This window comes from Anser brachyrhynchus (assembly GCF_964034855.1).
Source record: "Anser brachyrhynchus genome assembly, chromosome: 1".
In the NCBI taxonomy this organism is placed as follows: Eukaryota; Metazoa; Chordata; class Aves; order Anseriformes; family Anatidae; genus Anser; species Anser brachyrhynchus.
The window spans coordinates 154,303,745-154,327,851 of record NC_137694.1 but is presented as its reverse complement, the minus strand read 5'-3'; the positions used below and the strand labels follow the sequence as shown (position 1 = coordinate 154,327,851).

Here is a 24,107-nt window from a genome sequence, read left to right as displayed (position 1 = left end):
GGAAATTGACTGCATGCATCTGTAAGTTTAGGCTGCTGCTTTGTACCTGTTAACATCTCAGCAAAAGCTGTGAATGTATGGCCCTGCGGAACAAGCCACAAAGGCCTTTTGTTCTTTTGGAGATGTTGTGTCTATTTGGCAAGCACATTTGGATTTCTGAAGAAGGAAACTGTATTTCTGTGTGTGTCTGTTCTGACTTTTCCTAAACAAGTATCTTGTATGTTCTCTGTATATCGGTAACATTATGCCAAATAAATATCTCTGTCACATATCACATTTTCATTCCTATTGTAAATAATAGGATGTGGCCATGCATACTGATTTGGGAAAAGTGAAAAAAGTATCATTTTCATGTAGACCTGTGCTAATGTTCTTGTTTTGTAAATTATCACCTCCCAGCCATTTTCAGCTGGATTAGAATTTGTATTTCCTTTTAGTTTAAATGTTTATGCTTTAACATTCATTAATTATCCACTGTGTCCAAGCCAAAATCATTTAAACATCATTGATTTTTATCGTCATTAGTGTCAGTGCAAATTACTGTTGATGTCAAAGATTTACTAATGTTTTGTGCACTACATTTTTGTTGACTCCTAATAAGGTTCAACAGCAAAAAGAAACTTGAGCAGGAAGCCAACTTGTTTATACAAAGTATTACTACTAAATTAATCATAGAAAATTTTAAATCATAGAAGATGAGCATACACTCATGATTAACACTTGCAGCTTTGACACTGCACTCCTGTGAGAGCAGAAAATTCATGAGTGTAAAATTCATGTAATCAAACTATTATTACTCTAAATTACTCGGTTAATCTTCTGTCTCTGTCTCTCTCTTTTTTTTTTTTTCCTCTTTCCTAGGCACATGTGTATGTGGGGAATGTACATGCCATGACGTGGACCCAACTGGTGACTGGGGAGATATACATGGAGATACGTGTGAGTGTGATGAAAGAAACTGCAAAGCAGTGTATGATAGATATTCTGATGACTTCTGCTCAGGTAAGAAAAATGTAAAAAGGACCTTTTGTTTTATAACAAAAGTCTCAAATTGGTCTAGTTCTGCTCTTCCTTATTGCTTCAATTCTCATTTTACCTGGCATAAAATATATCAGGCTTTATCTGGTTGGTTGGTTTGATTTTTTTTTTAATTTTTTTGAGGAATGGACTTTTTAAATTAAAAGCAAAAAAAAAAAAGTATATCTAATGCTTTCTTTAAATATCTTTTCTTTCTGTAAATATGAACTATGTATAGGTGCTCAATTCACTTTCAATACTATCATCTTCAGTGTAGTCTAACATAAGTTCATGAATGGCTGAAACTTTATATCCTATCTTAGGGAAATTTAAATTAGATTGTGCTTTATTTGTTATTGTATATTATGTGGAAGGGAAAGGAAGAAATTCAAGAAAAACTGAATTAATGAGTTAATGAAAAATAGTACCCTCAGAATACCAATTCATCTAAGAACAAGAAGTGGAAAGGTCAAGATGTGGAAAAAATGAATGTGTTGTCCAGCTACACACCACTGTCTATACATCTCAGACACTTTCATCTTCCTTTTTTGGACTGATGCTTCTTATATCAACTAACGCCAATGCATTCCTTCTAATGCATTCCTCCTGTTTAGTATGAGAGCAATCTTATACAAAATTGCATGCAATTCTGTAAAGCTGTTGTTAAAGATGTAAATACTGGGCAAGAGAGGAGGACTTTGAGCAGTACACAACATGCAATTTATACACAGAAGAACTTTGCTAAAACAAGTAATGATGGTTTCAAATGGACTTGGCAGATGACAGTTTGTCAACTATAACATGTCCTGTAGAAATCTGATCTAGCCTAATTAATAATAGGAAGAATGCAGTCACATCAAGGAAAATAATGAAGTGGTATATTCTTCTCCTCCTACCAGCATGAGTGATACCTCATAGAAAGTTTATAGGTGGTGTTGGTAGTAGGGATAAGAGGCTGAAATAAACACGATATGTAAAATTCTTACTCTCTTTTCCTGTCTTGTCCTGTTATAAAAGTGCAAGGTTTCTTGTCTGATTTTTCTTTTTTAATATTGATAAATCACTAGCTAACAAAACTGAAAAAGAAAGAAAGAAAGAATCATTTCTAAAAACCCTTTAGTGAACTCATTGTTTTCTATGGTTTTGGCCACCTTCAAACGCTATATAGGTTTACCTAGTTAATATGCTGGAAGGATGTAGAACTGCAGCTATGATATCAGCAAGAGTTTGGGATGCCAATTTTTGAACATATTACTGTGTTCCTGAGTATGTTTTAGCACTCAGAGATTGTTCAAAATGTCAGCACCAACTAAGGAATACAAAACTAAAAAGCATGGTGAATGTGTTCTGTAGATAAGGGTGAACACAGGAGTTTAAATATAGGTTCAAGCAAACCTGTGGCACCTACAGCTAATGCAGCATGCCTTATGAGGACTTGAACTCACTCTTTCTTAGATGTTATTGCCATTGCTGCTGCTGCTGCCCTAAGTGGTAATGATTGAAAGAAAGCACAAGAAAGTATGAACAGTTATAAAGAAGTGGGGAAAGGTACTGCCATTTGACATTGTACTGGGGACCAGAACAGGGTTCTTTATAACACAGACATAACTGCAAATGAGAAAGTCTTGAGAGGTATCAAATGATGCACTCATACTACTAGCTTTATATAGCAAACTCATTTTTAAGTATAGCTTAGTTTTTCTGTCAAATGAGAAAAAAATTTCAGTACCTCTTCTTATTCTTATCCCTTCCTCTCTCTGTCATGATTCAGAAGAGAAGCCTATTTTAACCCTAGTTAGCCACCCAAGAATTCATTCCTCAGATAGGTTGTGTAAAATTCTCCACATCTTCACATGAAGCAGTGTGAACAGTGTTTTGTTGTCCTGCTGCTTAGTCCTCTTTCAAAAATAGACAAGATGCTTAAGTGTTAATTTTAGTTTATTGTGGTAGACAGACAGCATCTGCAATTAAATCCAGGATTTACTAGCAGAATTGTAACTGGATAGTCTTTTTGTTTGTTTATATCAAATAAATATACTTAGTGCCCAAAGGATAAACATTAGGTATATCTGCAAAACATCCTCATTTTTCTCAGGTTTTAACAATTATTTGTAAATTGATTTTTGGATGAATCCAGGAGGGATTATTCAGATTAGGGAGAATAGACCATCTCTGTTTAGAACAACATCAAACCGAACTTTTCCCATCTTGTTCTGCTCACCTAATAGGTAGAGACAGGAAATTCACTTGTCGTGAGTAGTAGGTTGAAATGACGGGAAACCATGTTTACATTTAAAGAGTTTTACTGTAATTGAATGAAATGCTATGTTTATTTCATAAACTACAAGTGATAGGAATTGGCAGCCCTGCTGTGAGGATTTGACATCACACAACAGCAGCTCCCTCCAGAAGCTTCATATGGCTTGGGGTGACTGTCAATTTGCAGCACCTCATATTGGTGACTGGATGCCTTCTTTGAACTTCTGAAATGATGCTCAGGATGTTACTTAATGATTTTCTTTCAGCAGTGTTCACAACATTAAAGTGATTTTCATTCTTTAAAGAGAATCGCCTTCCTGACTTGACATACAAAGGAAAAAGGCTTCCATAAAAAAATTCTTATGTTCACACATCTCATTAGCCTTATTTTCCACGGCTTTAGCAACAAAAATATTATATAAAAGAACATCATCCTCTCATAAGTATCTATCTATATCAGAGAACATATGTCCAATTCGCAACCTGTCAGCAGGTACACATGCAGCAAGGGACAGAAGAGGAGGCTTTTAACACTTTCCAAGGAAAACAAATAACTGAAGCAAAAAAAGTTGTTCTTGTGAGCTTAATAACACATGTAATCTGGGAACTACTCAATGCATAGAATGCTTGTTTCCATTTTCAGCTCGTGAAGTGCATATGTTTCATAAATATAATATAAGCCAATATTAAAATGCAAATATAGTTAGAAGGAGATATAAAATGTGTATTTCTGATTTTCAAGAAGAAACTGGATAGACAAGTAGGCGTCATCAGATAAATGCTTTGGAGTCATGTATCCAGCATATGATGACTATATGGACAGTGTGAGAGAAAATCATAGGAACACAGAATCATCTAGGTTGGAACAGACTTCCCTGATCACCAAATCCAACCATCAACCTGGCCTACTGAGTACCATCACTAAACCATGTCCCTTAGTGCCACATCTACATCTCTTAAATACCTCCCAGGATGGGGACTCCACCACTTCCCTGGGCAGCCTGTTCCAATCACCAGAGACCACCTTCTCTGTGCAGGAATTCTTCCTAATATCCAGTCTAAACATCCACTGGCACAACTTGGGGCCTTTTCCTTGCATCCTATCACTTGTTACCAGAGAAAAGAGACCAACAACGTTCTCCCTGCAACTCCTTTTAAGTAGCTTTAGAGAACAATGGGATGTCCACTCAGCTTCCTTTTCTCCAGAACAAACCATCCCAGTTCCCTCAACTGTTCCTCATAGATCTCACAGATTCAATCTGCTGTCAAAAGTCATGAAAATAAATATTTACTTTTATGGTAAGGGATGTTTTTACTAGTGCTAAAAAATTTTTTTGTATGGTCAGAATCCCACTGCTTGATGCAAAGAGATCATGATTCAAAGGCTCATGAGGAAGGAATCTGGGCAACAAGCTTGGGTTTGCTTTGTCTGGGTATGTTAGTTTTCAGATAGAGGAAATGGTCTGGTTTCTTAACTTTCTAGCTTAAATTCTCGGGAGGGATCTATCTCTGACTACTCTAATGGCTGTTACTTTTTTTTTAAAGAAACTTCCCATAAAAGCTTCTGTTTATCTCAGTTGCTTTTCTTCATCCCAGCATGCACAGTGAATGTTACATTTATGTTGCCATGTTCAGACATGGTCCGGAAGAGTCAAGTTAGCTAATGAGATACCACAACTACATCTGACTGCCCTATGGGGATGACGATTGATTAAGCACAGCATTTTGTTATTTGCACACCATTATTTAGTAGAAGGCACTGGTCTGAGACTTGGAATTGCTGTGGAATTGCTTGTCTCTAGAGGATCACATTGATTGCAAGTACATAAAAGATGGCATTGGTACATTACTTAGAGAATATGCTGCAACTGTGGTAGAAAAAAAAGAACATAGAGGTAAATAAAATATTGCCTTACGACAACCTCACTTCTCCGGACAGTGAGATGTGTATTTGTATCCTCCTTTCCACTCTTTCACATGAGGAGTGTGTGTCAAGTGACAAAACACCCCTTACGGAAAAAAAATTAAAGGAAATATGTGTCAAATGGAATAATATGCAGAGCTATTGTCAGAAAAAAAATAGATACAGTGAGTTGACTGTATTTTTTGCCAACTGACACTTTAATGAAAAAAAAAAAGATACAGTTCATCTAATCATGAGGTATCAATACCTCTCATCAGCATGGAAGTTAATCTTTGATTGTATTCATTGGAAAGGTCACGGACAGTGTAATTGTGGAAGGTGTGACTGTAAAGAAGGATGGACTGGGAAGAAGTGTGAACATCCACGGTCTTGTCCATTGTCAGCTGAAGAAAGTGCTAAGAAATGCCAAGGAAATTCTAATTTACCTTGCTCTGGAAGAGGTAAGCATTTTCATACTCTAGAAGCATACTTCCATTAAAAGAATTTTTACAAGTTTCCAGCATTACTACAACTGAAAAACGGGAAATTTCTTGGCTTACTGTGGAGAAGTCAGACCTGCATAATTTATGAGCTATTTATAAGGGAGGACAAGAATAAAAAGGGCACCTATTTTTACTGTCACCTATTGCATTGTATTTTATGTTACTTGCCTCAATATTTGTTTTGGGAGTTTGCAAGGAAGCTTTGAAGTTTTGCTGCAGTTAAGTCTTGCTAAGGATATATTATAAACATGAAATTATTCTTCGTATTCTTTGACAAAAACAGCATGAGATTTTCAGTCTGTGTAAAATGCTGTGGCACCGTTGTGATAGAGCTGTTCAGATTCACACTGCCAAAGAACTTGCCCTAATGAATGCAGGACTGATTTCTAAAATGCAGTTATTCTTCAGTGCAGTTTCCTAGTTAGCCACTGGCTTTTCATTTGAAAGCATTTCTTTCTGACACTGTAGCCTTTTCAAATCTCTGACTAAAAAAATATACAAACTCATAGGTACAATTGAAATGCACATTGCAAGCAAAACAAAAAACATTGTTCAGAAGGACAAGGATCTGCTAATTTTCATTCTCACTGTGTGAAATGTATTTCTTGTAGAGAGCAGAGAGAACAGTAAATATGACACAGACTTTTGCTAGAGCTGGCAATTGAAGTTGTTATGAATTCTGCTCACTTAATGTTTGCTGGGAAAGGTCTAATGCTGGTATTGAATTATTACATTTGACCCTAAATGTCATTTCATTTGCAATTGCTTTTTCCAATAATACTATCTAACATAGAAATCGTAGGCTGTCCACCCAAGTTAGCACTGTAATAATTATATTTTTCTCCTCCTGTAAATGTGTAACAACTCATAACTTAGTAAATGTGGGATTAATTGTATCTTAAAAGAAGTATGTGTTAACAGACTTGTTGCTTTTTTTTTTTTTTTTTAATTACACTACAGTTTTCCACTAGATTACATCTCTCTATTATTGCTAAAAATTCTCAACGGAATTTCTGGGCACAAGTTAGGTGGAACATGGTCATCTCAATCAGTCAACAAGGGAAGACTGACCAATGTCCCAATGTCATCGAGCTGGGCACTTTAGGCCTTTGACAAGGTCGTGCGCAACATCCTTATCTCTAACTAGGAGAGATAAGGATTTGAAGGATGGACTATTTGCTGGATAAGGAATTGGCTGGATGGCCACACCCAGAGAGATGTGGTCAATGGGTCTATGTCCAGGTGGAGGCCGTGATGAGTGGTGTCCCTCAGGGGTCTGTATTGGCACCAGTACTGATTAATATCTTTATCAATGACATAGACAGTGGGATCAAGTGAACCCTCAGCAAGTTTGCAGACAACACCAAGCTGAGTGGTACAGTCCATACAACAGAAGGAAGGGATGCCATCCAAAGGGACCTGGGCAAGCTTGAGAAGTGGGCCCACGTGAACCCCAGAAGCTTCAGCAAGTCCAAGTGCAAAGTTGGTGCAATCCCAGACAGGAGGACGGACTGGGAGAACTCATTGAGTGCAGCCCTGCGGAGAGAGAGATTTGGGGGTTCTGGTGGATGAAAAGCTCAACACGAGCAAGCAGTGAGTGCTTGCAGCCCAGAAGGCCAACTGCATCCTGGGCTGCATTAACAGAGGGGTGGCCAGCCAGTTGAGGGAGGGGATTGTCCCCCTCCGCTCTGCCCTTGTGAAGCCCCACCTGGAGTCCTGCATCCAGGTCTGGGGTCCGCAGCACAAAAAAAGATGTGGTGCTGTTAGAGTGGTCCCAGGGGAGGGCAAGGAAGATGATCAGAGGGCTGGAGCACCTCTCCTGTGAAGAAAGGCTGAGAGAGCTGGAGTTGTTCAGCCTGGAGAAGAGATAGCTCTGGGGAGGCCTTACTATGGCCTTTCAGTACATAAAGGGGTCTTAAAAAGCAGATGGAGAAGACTGACCTTTTACATGTGGGCAGAGAGTTACAGGACAAGGGGGAATGGTTTTAAACTAAAAGAGAGCAGAGCTTTAGATTAGATATTAGGAGGAAATTCTTCACTCAAAGGGTGGTGAGGCACTGGAATGGGTTGCCCAGATAAGTTGTGGATGTCCCATCCCTGGAAGTGTTCATAGCCAGATAGAACGAGGACCTGGGCAACCTGATCTAGTCGGCGGCCCATGGCAGGAGGGTTGGATTTGGGTGATCTTTAAGGTCCCTTCCGCTGAGCCATTCTGTGATTCTATGATCTGTAGGGAATTCAGTCCATTTCATTTATCATGCTTGCAATAATTATAACTAAAACAAGCAAGACTTGTCATTTATTTTTCTTTTCTTATCTGCTTCTCTAGGAGTTGCGTATGTTGTCCAATTGGAGTTAGTTATGTTATTTGCATAACAAAGCCTGAACTCTGCATTCACTGCTAAAAAAGAAAAAGTATCATACATTTTGAGTCAAATGACAGAGAAAAAAGAACGATAGTGATAAGAATAAGCTTGATGTGAATAAAAACACAGTCAAATTATAAAACATTGTTCTGTTTAGATGTTAAATTTTGAAAAGTTTTACAAAGTATAATGGGAAAAGTGAGTTTAAAGCTCACTTTTAATGTTAATGTTTAACTCATGTTAATGTCAATAATTCTATCCTCTTGGCTTTCTGAAAAACAAAATAAAACAAAACAAAAAAAAAATCCAGCTGTGTTATATTGATGCAGTAGGAGGGAAATAAGTCCCTTTCAAGTGAATTCATTTAACTGTTCTGGTGGTCAAAATTTTAAAATAAAATGCAAACAGTATCTAGTGGAACAAAAGGTTTAATTGATAGCAGTTTTCACTGAACTTTGTCAATTTTCTTTGAATATTTTCTGAGAATACTGAGTGTTAGGAGGAGTGCAGAAGGCGCAGAAGTGTATCTAGGGCATAGTATGATAGGCAACTGCTGTAATGAAGGAACAAGGAGTTTCGCATTCCACACCTGAAAAAAAATCCTTAAAAGCTGTCATTTTTAAATGGAATGTGGTATCTCATTTTAATTCTATGAATAATTTTGTTTATGAAATTGGGAGAGAAAAGGAGAAAGGAGTAATTTTAGAGTAATCATTTGTTATTTGCTCTGTTTTGTTTTGCTTTTTTTTTTGAGCCTGGACTCCCTGGATTTCCTCTTCTTCCACTATATTCTGGATATAATTAAAATTGTGGGAAGGTTCCTGTACTGCTGAAAGGATATAGGTGTTTAGTTGCTATGAAAAAAAATTGTCATTGGACTTGCACAGTTAAATTCTTTGGTCCTATTTGAAAATTCTACTTATTGTCATTATAGCTCATCATGAGCAGAAGTTACATAAATTAAGGATTTCCAATCAAAACTTCTGGGAGTGGGAAAGGCCATGTAATACAAGTTTTTCTGAAGTCAGGAGTGAGCAATGTGTAACAAGGGAGGGAAGGTTCCAAAGAAAATTGAAGTGTTTCTTTTCCATTTAAACATTATTCTTTTGATGGTTTCCTTGTAATATTTTTCTGTTGGCTATGGCACAAGGACAGTAAGTGTACATCCATGGCACTGCTGGCAAAGTTGAGTATATGTGAGTAAATGTAATGGCCTTACTAAATAGGATATTTTAGTAAGGCAGTTCATATATGGAGTAGAACACATGATGAAGAACCCAGAGATGCTGCTGCAGTTTATGACTTTTTCCTGTATTGTGTGTCCTTGAAGACTGCTTTCTGCTCACCTCTACCTTTTGTTTCTAGGTTAGTCAACAGCAATTCTGATAGCTGACACACTCTTTTGTAATCACTTTTCTGCTCTTGGATAAAGACATTGAAAGATAAAGCATTCTTATGATTTTTAATGGCATTACAGGTAGCCATAATGTGTTGGGGGAAATAGGAAAGAAAGATAGAATTATTATAATTCATAGGTGTTTTTTTTTTTTTCTTTTTCTATAGTCTCTGCCTAAATGCTGAGATATGCTCCGATTTTCAAGTAGAGGAGGTTGAAACTTCAGTTGTGATGCCCTTTTCCCAAGATTAACATAATTTATATTTTTGTTGATGGCATTTTCTTGTTGAAATGTTAAGTATGATTTCAAAGTTAAGTATGATTTCAAAATGTGATAATTCTTCACTTAAACAGTGCACAAATAAATTCCTTGCTGCCTCAATAAGCATTGAAAAAATATTCTTTCAAAACCTGTCTGGCCATGGTTTGATTTTTTTTTTTTTTTTTTTCATTTTGCGAGACTTTCTTATATGGAAGACTACAAAATTCCCAATGATTCAGTCATTTAAATCTTCAGTAATAATTACAGAAGGTGAAACATAAAAAACATAAAAAACAAACAAACAAACAAACCCCACAAATCCTCTAAATAATTCATAAAAAGGGGTTTGGAATTTATATATTTTTATGTCAGAGATTCGAGGTGGTGAGGGTTACATAAAAATTTTGTCTTTTGTTTTACCTTATAAATTTTATAACATTAGCACAAAAATCATGGCAAAATTATACTCTTTAAAAACTGTCAATCAATCTGAGGGACCAAAATCTTCCATCTTTGAACTTTATTTTGAGAAGATGCTTATTTTATACCTTATGTTTTGCTTTTAAATGTAGTAATGATTAGAATGATTAGAAAAGGACAGAGAATGTTAAACTAATATTACTCTTTTTTATGATTCAGTATAAGCTTTTTTATGATTCAGTCACCCAATATTTTTGCAATATTAATTTTTCCTATAAAGTTCCAGATTTTTAACTAAGTGTTCCCAAATTTTTATTATTCACTTATAATGCAAATTATGTTCTTCCATAAGCAGGAAAAGAGAAGACATCAGCAACGCTAAATAAGAAAATTATTTGTTGCATGTGATACCCAAATTTAAAGTTAAGTGTTTAATATATCAGGGGTACGTGAAAGTTGTACTAAAACATTTAGAGAATTAAAAGGAAGCTATTAAGAACATGACCTAATCTGATCAGCACTATCCATAAAATGCTGGAATACAATCTCTCAGTCTGCCTTTTGCTCTCCAGAGAGCAGATGAACCAGGGTACTTCTATTCCAGATCTTAATTCCCTTCCTGATTTTCCCCAGTTACTCACAGGAATAACAAACTGCTTCATGGATGCTGATCAACATGTGGAGATAGCAGAGAAGCTGCCAAAAATATCTTTCATCACGGTCTTCTATTTCTTAGCTGCTTCAAGTAGGTGGAGATAGAAGGCTTTATATTGACATACTGAGCAGTAAGTGGGAATTTCTGTACTCTCAAATGATGTTATAAAGACAGAGGAAATATATATCCTCTCAGTTACATCAATCAGGCTGTCTTTACTTTCAGTAGTTCCAGTTATATATAATGGGAGGGATCAGATGACAATTTTGGGAATTCAAACACACTATCACTAGGTACTTTCCAAAAATGACTTTCCATAAAAAGCGTGTTGAGGAGGAGGAGAGTTTCTAGCTGGCTTCATTCATATAAAATGCATAATACCTTCTACACTTTTATTCCTGAGAGTGTTTTTTTTTTTTCACTTGCTGCATGACTTTTCACTATAGATGCAATATTTTAATAATAAAAGTCTGTTCCTTTTAAGAACACACTGTACAACAAGACCAGTGTCAAAGATAAAGGAGAAGACATAGCAAAAAGTTCTTATGGTAGGGAATAAAGAGATAGCTTATTGTTATCAGGATTAAGGGACAAGACAAACCACTTTTCTATCTTTATAATGCACATCACTCACTTGAGTTTCCCCTTAGGGCAAAAAGCAGATGTCAAAATAATTATTACAAAAAAGCCTTGAGGAAGAGAACTGAAAATAAAAAGAGTAGATTTTGAGAATACTAGATGATAGCTTTCTTTTTCTTTTTAATAATCTTGTTCTCTTCACTTATCCTGAGTGAAGACAGACATCCCATGGCAGTGATTCAAAGAAAAATAAATGACAAATCTTCTTATTGGTAGTGTCTTTTGCCATTTTAATCTCTTTTCTATAATTGCTTTTATTTATTTTTCATATGGAGAGAATGAGACTATTTCTTTATCCATGAAATTCCCTTTATGCTTGCATGAAATTCCCTTATGCTCTAGCAATGGATATCTAAAGTACAAATTTTTTGGATTCTGTATTGTTTTTTTTTCAAACTCTCCTAAGTCCCACTTATCAAAATATTAAATTTGTTATATAGAGTTTTGACAGTTTTTTCACCATAGTTACTTTACAGTAACTTTGCTGTTTCTTCTCTGTAGAATTATCAGAAAGTGTTGGAGTTAGTGTAAGAGCAACAGTGCTCAATGCATTATTACAGATTCCCTGTGGTGAACTGAGACAGTGAGTCAATCCCATGTGTTCAGTGCTGGGTTCTGTAATGTATATTGCTAGTCTGCAAGATACCATCTCCTGGAGTCTAGAAACAGAACTTAGGGACAAGGATCAGTGACAACCCTGAAGAGCAGTGCCACTGTCCAGTGGCTGCTGCAAAGTCCTAATACTTTTGGGGATATCTTGGCTGTACTATTGTATATTATATCACAGAATCACAGAATCATCTAGGTTGGAAGAGACCTCCAAGATCACCAAGCCCAACCTCCGACCTAACACTAACAAGTCCTCCACTAAACCATATCACTAAGCTCTAAATCTAAATGTCTTTTAAAGACCTCCAGGGATGATGACTCAACCACTTCCCTGGGCAGCCCATTCCAATGCCTAACAAGCCTTTCAGTAAAGAAGTACTTCCTAACATCCAACCTAAACCTCCCCTGGCGCAACTTTATCCCATTCCCCCTCGTCCTGTCACCAGGCATGTGGGAGAATAGACCAACCCTCACCTTGCTACAGCCTCCTATATATTTTATGTTGCTCTGAAACATAGCTCATCAAAACCTCAGTTGACACAAGAGATACTGTAAATTGATACAACATACCATGTCATGCAGAAGGAAAGAGAAACCTATGTCTGTGTATCAACAGGAGTGGAAATGATATATAAAGACGCATGCTAAAAAAAAAACAAACATTCAAAAAAAACAAAACAGAGGGAACTATGCTGTTTTCTTCTGAGCTTTATGATGTCTTACCCATTGGTCATAAATATGACATAAAAAAAAATCAGTTTGTAAATAATTTCTGGGATTAGATCTTCAGCTACTATAGCTTCATATAAACCTATGGTGGATGTTGTTCAGTAGATCTTCATAATTTTTAAACCTGGATGCAAACCAGGTCATCTGCCCAATCCCTGGAAATGTTCAAGGCCAGGTTGCATGGGGCTTTGAGCAACCTGGTCTGGTGGGAGGTGTCCCTTCCCATAGCAGGGGGGTTGGAACTGGGTGATCTTTAAGGTCCCTTCCAAGCCAAACCATTCTGTGATTCTATGATCTCTCTGTCAGATAAATCCCTACAGAGGTATGATGCCTTACAAGGGCCAAAGGGCTGTTGGTGGGAACCAGTTCCATGCTTTCATCACTGGAGCCTTCTTTACCATAATTTTGTGTCCTCACAGTTCTAGTTCTTTTGTTCTAAGTGCAGTTATTAATTAAGAACTTTGGGGTTCCTGTCTAGAATGATATTGTCAAAACTGACCAACTGAAAAAATCTTGTATTTCTATTAGGTACCTATCGAAAAATGTATTTTTTAAAGACTATTTCTTATTGACTCAGTAAAGCAAGGCTGTAGTAGAAGTTGCGATTTGAGTAATTCAGTATACTTTGTATATGACAGGATGGGATTACAGAAGAAAAGTGTAAACAAACCTAAGGTAAAATCTAGGTTACTATCCCTGCTACCAGCTCTTTATTGCAGCCTCTTACTATGCAAATTGCACTGTTTAATTGAAGTGTAAATTACTCTAATATACATCATCTCTGAATTTGGCCTGCTGTTTTCATTCATTTTGCATGACCCCTGCATTCTAAAGGAGGTCTTAATTAAAGCACTATAGTAGATAGTCTGGCGGCAAATAATGTTATTAGCTGGTGTAACAAGAACAGAACATAAATGCAAGTCATGCGTCCAAGTGAGCATCTCTAGCTTTAAGACTGAGCTCCGTTATTCATCTGCTCTCCGCTTCAAGCAGAGATGCACTCTTACTGTGCTAGTGCTTTAATGCCAGATGAGCAGTGTTACACAATTTGGTATACCCTTATAGGCTGGACTGGCACTCCAAAGTCCACTTGTCATCTGTTGAAGTCTAAGAAAAAAAATAATATGAACAAATAGTTGTACTACCCTCTCCTTTCTTTTTCTTTCTTTCTTTCTTTCTTTCTTTCTTTCTTTCTTTCTTTCTTTCTTTCTTTCTTTCTTTCTTTCTTTCTTTCTTTCTTTCTTTCTTTCTTTCTTTCTTTCTTTTTCTTCCTTTCTTTCTTTCTTTCTTTCTTTCTTTCTTTCTTTCTTTCTTTCTTTCTTTCTTTCTTTCTTTCTTTCTTTCTTTCTCTTTCTTTTTCTTTCTTTCTTTCTTTCTTTCTTTCTTTCTTTCTTTCTTTCTTTCTTTCTTTCTTTCTTTCTTTTTCTTTCTTTCTTTCTCTTTTTCTTTCTTTCTTTCTTTCTTTCTTTCTTTCTTTCTTTCTTTCTTTCTTTCTTTCTTTCTTTCTTTCTTTCTCTGTCTTTCTTTCTTTCTTTCCTTCTTTCTTTCTTTCGTCTCTCTTTCTCTCTTTCTCTCTTTCTCAGTAATAAATATATGGTTCAGGAAGTACTTTATTTCCAATTAAGTGTTTTTTTAATCTGTTCCGGTAGAGGTAGGGTGTGTTGGAAGTTGTCTGTTTCTGAGATGTGGATGATATTTGCTAGATTAAAGGGGTCCTCAAAATATTTTGTAATAGAATGTGTGAATGTTCTGAAGTTTCCCGCTGGTTTTCAAAGTGGGAAATTTGCAAAGAGGTAAAGAACAGAGAAAAAGTAACGTCTATTTTATGATGATACTTAGGAAATAGGGTTGTGGGATAAAATCAGCAGTATAACATTTATTGCTTGCAGAATACCTACCATGGATTCCTCTTTACAATGAAAATGACTTGCTCTTTTTCAGTATAGTACTTCTAGATTCAAATACCTTTCTTTTTATTCTTGCCAGTAAGAAAGACAGTGCAAGACAAAACAAATTCTGATGTTTAAATGGATATGCAAGATGCAGGCACAATTATTTATATATGATATGTTTATATAGTTATTTATATACATGTATATTATTATTACTGAGTAAGGATCAGAGAGCAGACTAACAAAGGTGATGCTTTGGTCTGCTTCAGACCATCTAATCAAGAGAGGATGTAAATGAAGCCTTTTGCAGATAGCGGAAGGAAACCTCAAGATTGTTCTCCTTGCTACACAGAGGCAAATTCAGTCACCTTGATACCTGCTGGATGATCAGGAGAACTCAATGCAAGTAATCCAAATCTCTGGCATAGTTGGAAGAAAATTTCGTGACTGAAGTGGGCCAGCATGGGGGTCATGCCATCGTCAGGCTGTTTTCTGTCACCTTTGAAAGACTTTGGTGACTGGGAGAGGGTTCATGATGATTGAAGAAAGGTAAAACCAAAGGCAATTACAGGTCAGTCAGCTTAATCTCTATCTGGGAAAGTGAGAGAGCAAATCCTCCTGGAAGCTATTTCCAGCTACATGAAGGATAAAATGTTGTCTATAAACACAGAACATGGAGGTTTACCAAGGGCAGATAATGCTTAACTAACCCGATTTCCTTCTATGACAAGGTGACCATCTGTATGTATAAGGGGAGAGGAGAGAATGTTGTATACCTTGTCTGTAGCAAAACCTTTGACACAGTCTCCTGGAGTATCCTTATAGTCAAATTGGCAAGATGTGGACTGGCTAGGTGGATGGATGGAAAATTGACTGGTCTGTTGGTCACAAGGAATGGTGATCTGCAGAACAAAGTCCCTCTGGTAGATGATTACTAACGGTAACCAGCCCTCCCAGGAGTTGATATGAGAGACAGTAATTGTTCAACATCTTTGTTAACCTGGATAATGGGACAAAGTGCACTATTGGCAAGTTTGTAGATGATAAGAAATGGGGAGTAGAAGACAATACACTGGAAGGTGAGACTGCTATTGGGAAGTACCTGGACAGGCTTGGAAAGATGGGCTGACAAGAATTTAAGCAAGGCAAATGGAAAATCCTATATCTGAGAGGATTTTCATCATAAGAGGTGGCTAAGAATGGATAGGGCACAAAAGGCACAAATCTGTAAAAAGTTGGACTTCATTCCTTTCACTTCTTGAGAGGAATTTATTTTTCTGATGGCTGCAAGTGTTAACCACATGATAGTTCCCCTTATTCTCTCGGTGCCTCTGAAATGCTACCTTCTCTGGACACATTAAAATTTTCCTCTTGCATGTGAAATGTTCTTCTTTGTTCTTGTTCTCTTCATTGTAATTCTTGCTCCAGCAGACAAAGACGACCTCTTTCATCTGTGAATGACATCTGTGAAAGAACTTGAAGGCCAGGTTTATCTTCTCTCTGACATCTATATTCTGCACACAATCTCTTCTGTATCCCAATCTTGCTTAAGTGTTCTTGGCCTGTATTTTCCCATTTTGGATTGGTGGGATTCTCCTGCTGTTTCCAAAACACTCAGCGATTCTTAGAGTGTCTTCTGACATAGATGACATTTTTTGTTCAGGCATCCATCTTTCTTCAAATTTTTGAACTTGACTTCTTGTTAAGCAGAGCAGGAAACATAATAAAAAAAGGGGGAAAAAAAAAAGCATAATGTGTTTACCTTACGGCCATTCAATATAAAAATCTTAGCTTTGGAATTATTATTCAGAAAAAGAATATATGAGAAATAATATTTTTGACATGTTATGGCGTGTAAGTTTAGGTTAAACTTTCACAGTGATGTGTATCAGTAGATGATGCATGTACCCTAGAAGAATTTTCCATATATTAATAAGATGTAATAGATCACAGACTTAAGTTATCAGGCCAATTTATGCTGTTTACAATTGAAAGATTGGGGTTCGTATTCAAAAAGTTCAGGCAAGGCTTTGCATAAGTGGATTCTGCAAGTGCTACACTTGGCAGCAGGCTGGCAATGTTGGAACATTTCCCTGTAGTGGATTGCTGTAATTATCATAATTGCCATTACCTAATCAAAGAATGGACTGACACTCATTTGTGCTAGACTTCCTTTGAATCTTTTGTCTAGTCTGTCTCTTTCATTTGATTGTATGGTGGGCTGAATATAGACCCACAACACATCAACACCTTTGATGGATAGTGTGTGTTTGCGGAGTCTAGAAAAGCAATGTATTGTTGTGAATGCTAGATGGAAGAATTGCATACACTTAAGTAGGAAGTCCTGATAGTCAGAAGTTTGCAGTAAAATTTATTTAGTTTCTGTTGAAGGATGCCTAAAAAACATCAAATATGCTTGTTTTGATATACTAATATCATTTGTAAAGAGGTAGAACAAGCTTTTTTTTTTTTCTAGTCACAGAAGACAAGAAACAATTAAACAATAATAATTTTAAAAGAAGATTAGATTTTTGCTGCTCCAAGGTGTTATCCTATTTTGGTTCATTTCAAAAATCATCTTTAACCTGAAGTCAGGATTTATCAATGTCCTGAGTACTTGCAGAAATATGGGAGTGATTCACACTGCAGACAAAGTTATTCATTAGAACGTGCAAGGGCAGTTGTCTGATGGAATATTTATGCAATGCATACGAGGCAAGAGAGAAATGCAGGTTCACCTTGCATCTTTGGAAGCATAGCAGGTGTGCAAAACAAAAGTACCTGTAAGTATCATCTCTCTGATTACTTTGGTATATCAAGGATTTGTAGTTTGATCGCAGTAACAGGAGACCTTCCAAAGAATCTCTGCTGGAAAAACAAGAAGCAGCTGAGGTGTGTGTACATGTTTATATGTGAGAGCTGATTAGATTTCACAGCTTGTTGACCAGAAAAATATCTGATAGAAAGTCATGAAGTTGTTTATTGCCACAAAAATTGAAATGAAGGCCAGTATTGTTGAAAAATTTTGTTCATATCCTCATAATAAATGTATGTATATTGAAACATTACTGAATGAGTCAGCTTGCATTTGCAAATGCAGAGCTGACTGCTGTATGCACAACAAAGCATTTATTTTTTTTTTACCTGTGCAGCTGCATACAGTAAGGAGAAAAAAAGTCAAGACATCATGTTAAATATACGTTAATTATTGTAAACACAGTAGAGTATTCTGGGTGAGGTTCATATCTTGAATTTAGCTAGTTTTCCACTTTGAAATATTTCAGCCTTTGTTTTCAGTGGAATGACAGTGCCTTCAGATGCGAGGCAATCTTTGCATTAATTTTATATTTGTGTCGCTGAAAGATAAATTGTCATCATTCCTACTTTTCTCTACTGTCCTTAATGAGAGTGACTCTCAGGCTAACCTTCAGATGCCTTCATCTGGGTTCTATGAATTTCACCAGTTTCTGAAATTGTTTACCCCAACTGTAATGTTTTATTACACTACAAATAAAATTAATAGATGTCTTTGTGGGCTGGAGCGAAGAACCTCTGCTGCTGATACCCGGATATGAGTCCTTGTTCTGAATGTTATTGTAGCTTATGGATTGTTTCAAGCTGCCTTAGCAGTGACATCCAGACTAGAAAATTAAACAGTGCTATGGATCATCTCCAGGCACTGCAGCTTGTTTGCCTGTAATGTCAAATTGTTAGAACAATCACTGGTCTACCTCTGCCCTGTGCCAGCTAGTATTCTTTCCAAACCATTCCTGCTTATAGTACAGGAATTAGCGTGGGCTAGTGACTGGTCCCAGCAGGCAGCCTGGATAAGGCCACCTTCAAGGAAGACAGCTCGGTATTACGGAAGCCAGTTCTTGCGTGCCAGATGGCTCCAGTGCCAAGGAACAGTCCCAGTCCCATTTAACTGACTAGTAAAAAGACATCTATCAAACACCGTGCTGTTGTTATAACAATGAAGACTGACCTTCTTTCTGCACTGTGGTTGGTACGATATGTGTTTAGCCCACAGGAAAAGATGAAAGAAAGAGGAGTCTCCAGCGCACCTTGCCAAAGACCTGCTGCCTATTGTGAAGCTGCTGCCTGCTCTGTGACTTTTCCAAGACAGCAGATTATGTAAAATAAATGGATCGGTGCTGTCCCCAAATTGATTTTGTATAGTGAAACACAAAATTAATAGATTCCCAGGTTGACTGAGTGGTTAGATTTCTTCCTTGTTTTGTGCTTACAAAAATTCACTTAAAAATACCTTAAAGGCCGTGAAAATTCAAATAGAAGCAGTCTTTTTAGCTGAAAACTGTTAAGAATCAAAAGGGTTTGGGGTTTTGGTGAATACTGTAAGACACTTTGCTTTCCAGAAGCTGTGTTTTGGACAGGAAGCCTGCAATGCATGGTGTGATTTTAGAAGCCCAACTTTCCATGATACAAAAATGAAACCTCCCTTCATCTACACACTTTTCTTAGTTGGGTTTAGACCAGACCAGATTCCAGCCTGAATAATGCTTACTTGCTTGTCTGTCTCATAGTTTCCTCTCTGAGGTGTTTGAGATTTCTCTTCAAGTATTTTGCCATGTAATGTTTATGATTGCAGAATGAGTTATTCCACTCCCACAGTAAATGTATATCAGTAAAGCACATTTGAAGAATACAGATACAAAGACTGAAAAGCTCTTTCAATTCTGTAAGGGATAAAGACATTAAAAAGCTAAACAATCAATTTTTTTATGATAGACAAAAATAATGTGTTTTATCAATAGTTATATTCTGGTTTAGCTAAATTCTAGTAAGGTGCTATTTACTAGCTTTGAATGAAGCACTGATGGATATAATAGAGATGCAGGTATTTGTAAGAGTCAGAAAACTACAAGGGAAATTTATGAAGTCAGTGAATATCATTTTCAAAGTATGTAGGCTTTCCTATCAGGAAGAAAAATCCAACTTGTTTAGTAAAGTACTTTTAAGAAATTAAGACATTTAGTAAGTGCCAAATTTAAGTCAGTGTGATCTTGATATTTTAACTGACGTTTTCTTTTGCTACTTTTTGAGGCTGGTGTTATAGTGCAAAGGAGCACAGTGATCAATTATATTATTTACAAGGAAAATAAATAAATAAATAAAAACAAAACAAAACAAAGAATGGACTAACTTGCAAAAGCATGTAACATTTGATTATTTCTTTTTACTAAAGAAATTAAAAAGGAAAAGTTTATGAGTTGCTGTTAAGTAAGAACTGTCTTTTAAAATATTTTCTTTAGAAAAGCAGTTCTCTAGTGTTTCAGATGTCTGTCAAATACCTGTTGGTGAAACTTGGCAACATTTTCTATATGGATAGTGCTTTGAAAGTATTTTGTTCCCTGTGATTGTACGAACAGTTGCAACCTTGCATTCAGTAGAAAACTGAAACAACAACATAAGCTGCACAAAGAGAGTGGGAGATGTGAAAGTGCTTCCTTACTTTTAAGAGATCTGTGTACTATGAAAACCAAGTACAGACTGGACTAAATATTTTAACTGGAAGCAAGGAGCCTGAGAAGAAGTGAGATTGAAGGAAGTATTCTGATGTCTCACTGAGAGTTTTTGCAGTTATCAGAGGAAAGTAGGAAGTATAATTAGCAACTAGGAACCTAAATACTTTCTGAAGTCTTTGTTGGATATAAGTTTAAGTATCTATATGAAACATTGGGAAATAACTCTATGGTAAAAATGTTTTCTGCAGTTTATGGTTGAAGGAATTGGTGCAAAGTTCAATGCTGGTTCAACATCAAGAAAAGTTAGGCTAAAAGCCAGTCTTCATGCTAAGAAAATCTTAACAAAATTTTCTTCAAGTCAAAATCTTTGTCCCAGAAGGTGTGAATCTCTTTCTGTGATACTGTTTCTCACAGGCGAACTAGAAATTGCTGTAATATATTATCTCATTTTTGTTTCCTGAATATCATTATTGAATTTCTTTTACAGGAACTGCTGCAGTTTTTCTAAGTAATAGGTCCATTGGTTCAAATGTTCTGCCCTTTCATTGCCATCTTAATTTGTCCGGTGTTCAAAATACTTTAAGCAGACAGCTGTGTCAGTTCTGTTAGGAGCATTACTTTATGGCGCACTTGAAGTCTGATATTTGTCTTTGTCTGTGTTTTTTTTTTTTAGTTTGTCATACAAATCACACTTCAGAGAACCAATAAAGCAAGACATGACCCAAAAAACCTAAATGCTTCCAATTAAATCATAAATTCTGTGAAATTTACTGGAATTTCAACTTTCCAGTTCTAAAATTGAAAGCTTTGTGTTGGGTAAAACAAAATGAAACAGCTATCTGACTATTATAGAGGTTTTCAGAAAGATGTATACCAAATCCAACAAATTGCTGCCACAAAAATATTAATAATGTCTGAATCTGCTAACTCTGTGACATGGAGCCAGAGAAGGGTAACCAAATGAGTTACTAAACATTAATGGTTTTATTTTGTTTCATTTTATTTTATTTTATTTTATTTACTTATTAACCTGGGTAATGGACATGGATTTAAAACCCAAGTACCTGATTCTAGTTTACTATTTTCTCATAACACTATATGTACACCCTTTATTTCTCATATTTGTAATATAATAAAATAAGCAATTATTTTAATTATAAAAATAATGCACATTATAAATCAGTCCTTGCTCAAATATCTGCTTCAAAAGACAACATTTTACTCAATGAATGTTTTAGGAAAGTTGCATTATAGAGTAGAACTGAACATCAACCTCTGTAAGTCTAATACATTCCTTTTCTCTACCAGTTTACTCATGAATTTTTTGTATGCATCTTCTGCCTCTTTTGGGCAGGCCAACTTTGGAAATATATAAACACACATGCTTTTCTCCTCGTTGTGAAAGGTGATCGTTTTGTAACTATGCCAGTGCAGTGTATGTGTATCAGACTGTGGAACATACATACAAAAATAACCCGTTCTTTCTAAACAGGTCATGAAGCTGCCTTGTTCCTAAAAGAGACTTGTGTCCAAACACATTAGACACAATATCTAGTGGATGTTAAAGAGAAACCTGGAACATAACACCTGGTTTCTTAAATGACCATTGGACTCTAGAATATAGTACATAAAAGTGGAAAGCTTACCTCAGGGACCAACTTACAAACAGTGCTACTTATTAGTGCTGCCAGTAGATGGCATTCTTTATATTAACTAAATAACCAATAGTTTGAAACCTGTTTGTTGGTGTTTTGGGGGGGATGGGTGTGGGAGTAAGGTTGACAGACCTTCCCTTAATATATTATATTAATATATTTATATTATTATATTATATTATTTTATTATTATTTTATTATATTATATTATTATATTATATTGTATTATTATATTATTTTATTATATATATTATATTATATATAAATATTCCCTTAATACTTGAAAGTATTAGAATTTTCACAGAAATCATGCATATCTATTTTGAAATGGTTCATCAAATTTCATTATTTCAGTTCAACATTTTTTTTTTTTGTCCAAAATGAAACAGTCATTTCAGATTCAAGTAAAGATGTAATTCATATGATGTGGTAATTTATATTTTTGTTTGGGTGAGAAAGAAGAAAGGATTTTTTCTTTTTAGAATGATAAAAACAATATGTAACAAGGAACTGAAAGTTTAATTTTGCTGCTTTCATTCAATAAAATTACTGTAAGAGGTATTTTTTTGGGGGCGGCCCTATTACTTACTGTCCACAGATCCTACAGACTGTAGCAGATCTGTCATATGCTTGGGGAATAACCTAGCAACCTGAGTCCAGGTGTAACTTATAAATCATTAATCTTTCCCTTTCTTTCCTTCTTTCCTTCTTTCCTTCTTTCCTTCTTTCCTTCTTTCCTTCTTTCCTTCTTTCTTTCTTTCTTTCTTTCTTTCTTTCTTTCTTTCTTTCTTTCTTTCTTTCTTTCTTTCTTTCTTTCTTTCTTTCTTTCTTTCTTTCTTTCTTTCTTTCTTTCTTTCTTTCTTTCTTTCTTTTTCTTTCTTTCTTTCTTTCTTCTTTCTTTCTTTCTTTCTTTCTTTCTTTCTTTCTTTCTTTCTTTCTTTCTTTCTTTCTTTCTTTCTTTCTTTCTTTCTTTCTTTCTTTCTTTCTTTCTCTTCCTTCCTTCCTCCTTCCTTCCTTCCTTCCTTCCTTCCTTCCTTCCTTCCTTCCTTCCTTCCTTCCTTCCTTCCTTCCTTCCTTCCTTCCTTCCTTCCTTCCTTCCTTCCTTCCCTTTCCTTCTCTTTCCTTCTCTTTCTTTATTATTTTTTTTTTCCTTTTGAAAGCTTAACCAAATCCCAAGGGGATGTATGTTGACAACAGAATGTTTTTGACCTCTTTCTATGGATAATAAAAATGAGAGGCCTGCTCACAAAGTAAGATACTTTGACAGAAGCTAATCTGAAGATTTTTAGAGCATTAAAAATATTGGAATCCATGACCTTTGCAATGATAAATGAGCTACTGAAGTGTAAAAGATTTTCAAGATATGTTGCATTACAAAATATATCACATATTCCACCGCATAATCCAGATATTGATCCTTGTGGCTGTTGTGTGTGCGGAATGTTTATATCACAGGCACAGCCAGTGCCTAGGCAGTAGGTAGGAAGTGGACACACCTAAAGGCACGTGCACTACAAGTCTAATATCTAGGATACTGGAGTAACGTACACTTGGTTAAATTTGGAATCATATGCAAATGGAGTCCATCACTTTGTGCCTTGACAGCCACTGTTTACCCAGATGTGAACTTGAAGTGAGTGTGGGCAGCAGCAGATCAGATTCTAGGTAAATGAGCCTCCTCTTGTTCTCGTCTGATTCAAAATCCTGTAGTATCCCCTCTGGCTGGAGGAGGTACTACCAAATAGTGATGCTGAATATATGTCTACAAAGTAAGGGATTCATGTTGGCAATATCTTCATTTCTAAACTTTGAATGGCAGTGATTTTTCAGTCCCTAATAGTGTAGAGTAATGTCAAACTGAAGAACTAGGTGGAAGGATCCTCTGTCCCAATAAGTCAACTGACCTGCATAGGCTTAGACTGTGTAATACTGAAGAAACAAAATAATTAGAATTTTACTTTGCTGCACATTTTTCTTACTGGACAAAATCTTGTATTACCCCCGAGGTCATCAGAAGTCCTGCATGCAGTAAACTGGTCACAGTGTCACTGGATAGAAAGGAATTAGATACAGTGGTGATTCTTGTCATGATGCTGTAGTTGAGCATCAGGTTGAGAGCGAAGGAAAAACACAAGTCTTTTAATTATGTTTATGATTATGGGCAAAATATCTGTAGAGGGGTTGTTCAGGTCACACGTAATGCTCTGCTACTCAGCGATTATTCCATTTACCTAATCTATATTGGAAATGTCCTTCACAAAGGCTACTTAATTACTGAAGATGCTGGCACATGAATTTGTCCCAAATATTACCCTA

At 36.1% G+C, this 24,107-nt stretch overlaps 1 protein-coding gene across 1 annotated transcript in view; it reads left to right on the top strand.

The window, feature by feature from the left end:
* The window catches only part of ITGBL1 (integrin subunit beta like 1), a 149,002-nt gene that overhangs the window by 70,335 nt on the left and 54,560 nt on the right, over nucleotides 1-24,107 (top strand). The window contains exons 6-7 of the mRNA XM_080575930.1: nucleotides 862-1,002; nucleotides 5,494-5,640. Of these exons, the coding sequence (XP_080432056.1) occupies nucleotides 862-1,002; nucleotides 5,494-5,640 (288 nt within the window). The remainder of the gene's footprint in view (nucleotides 1-861; nucleotides 1,003-5,493; nucleotides 5,641-24,107) is intronic.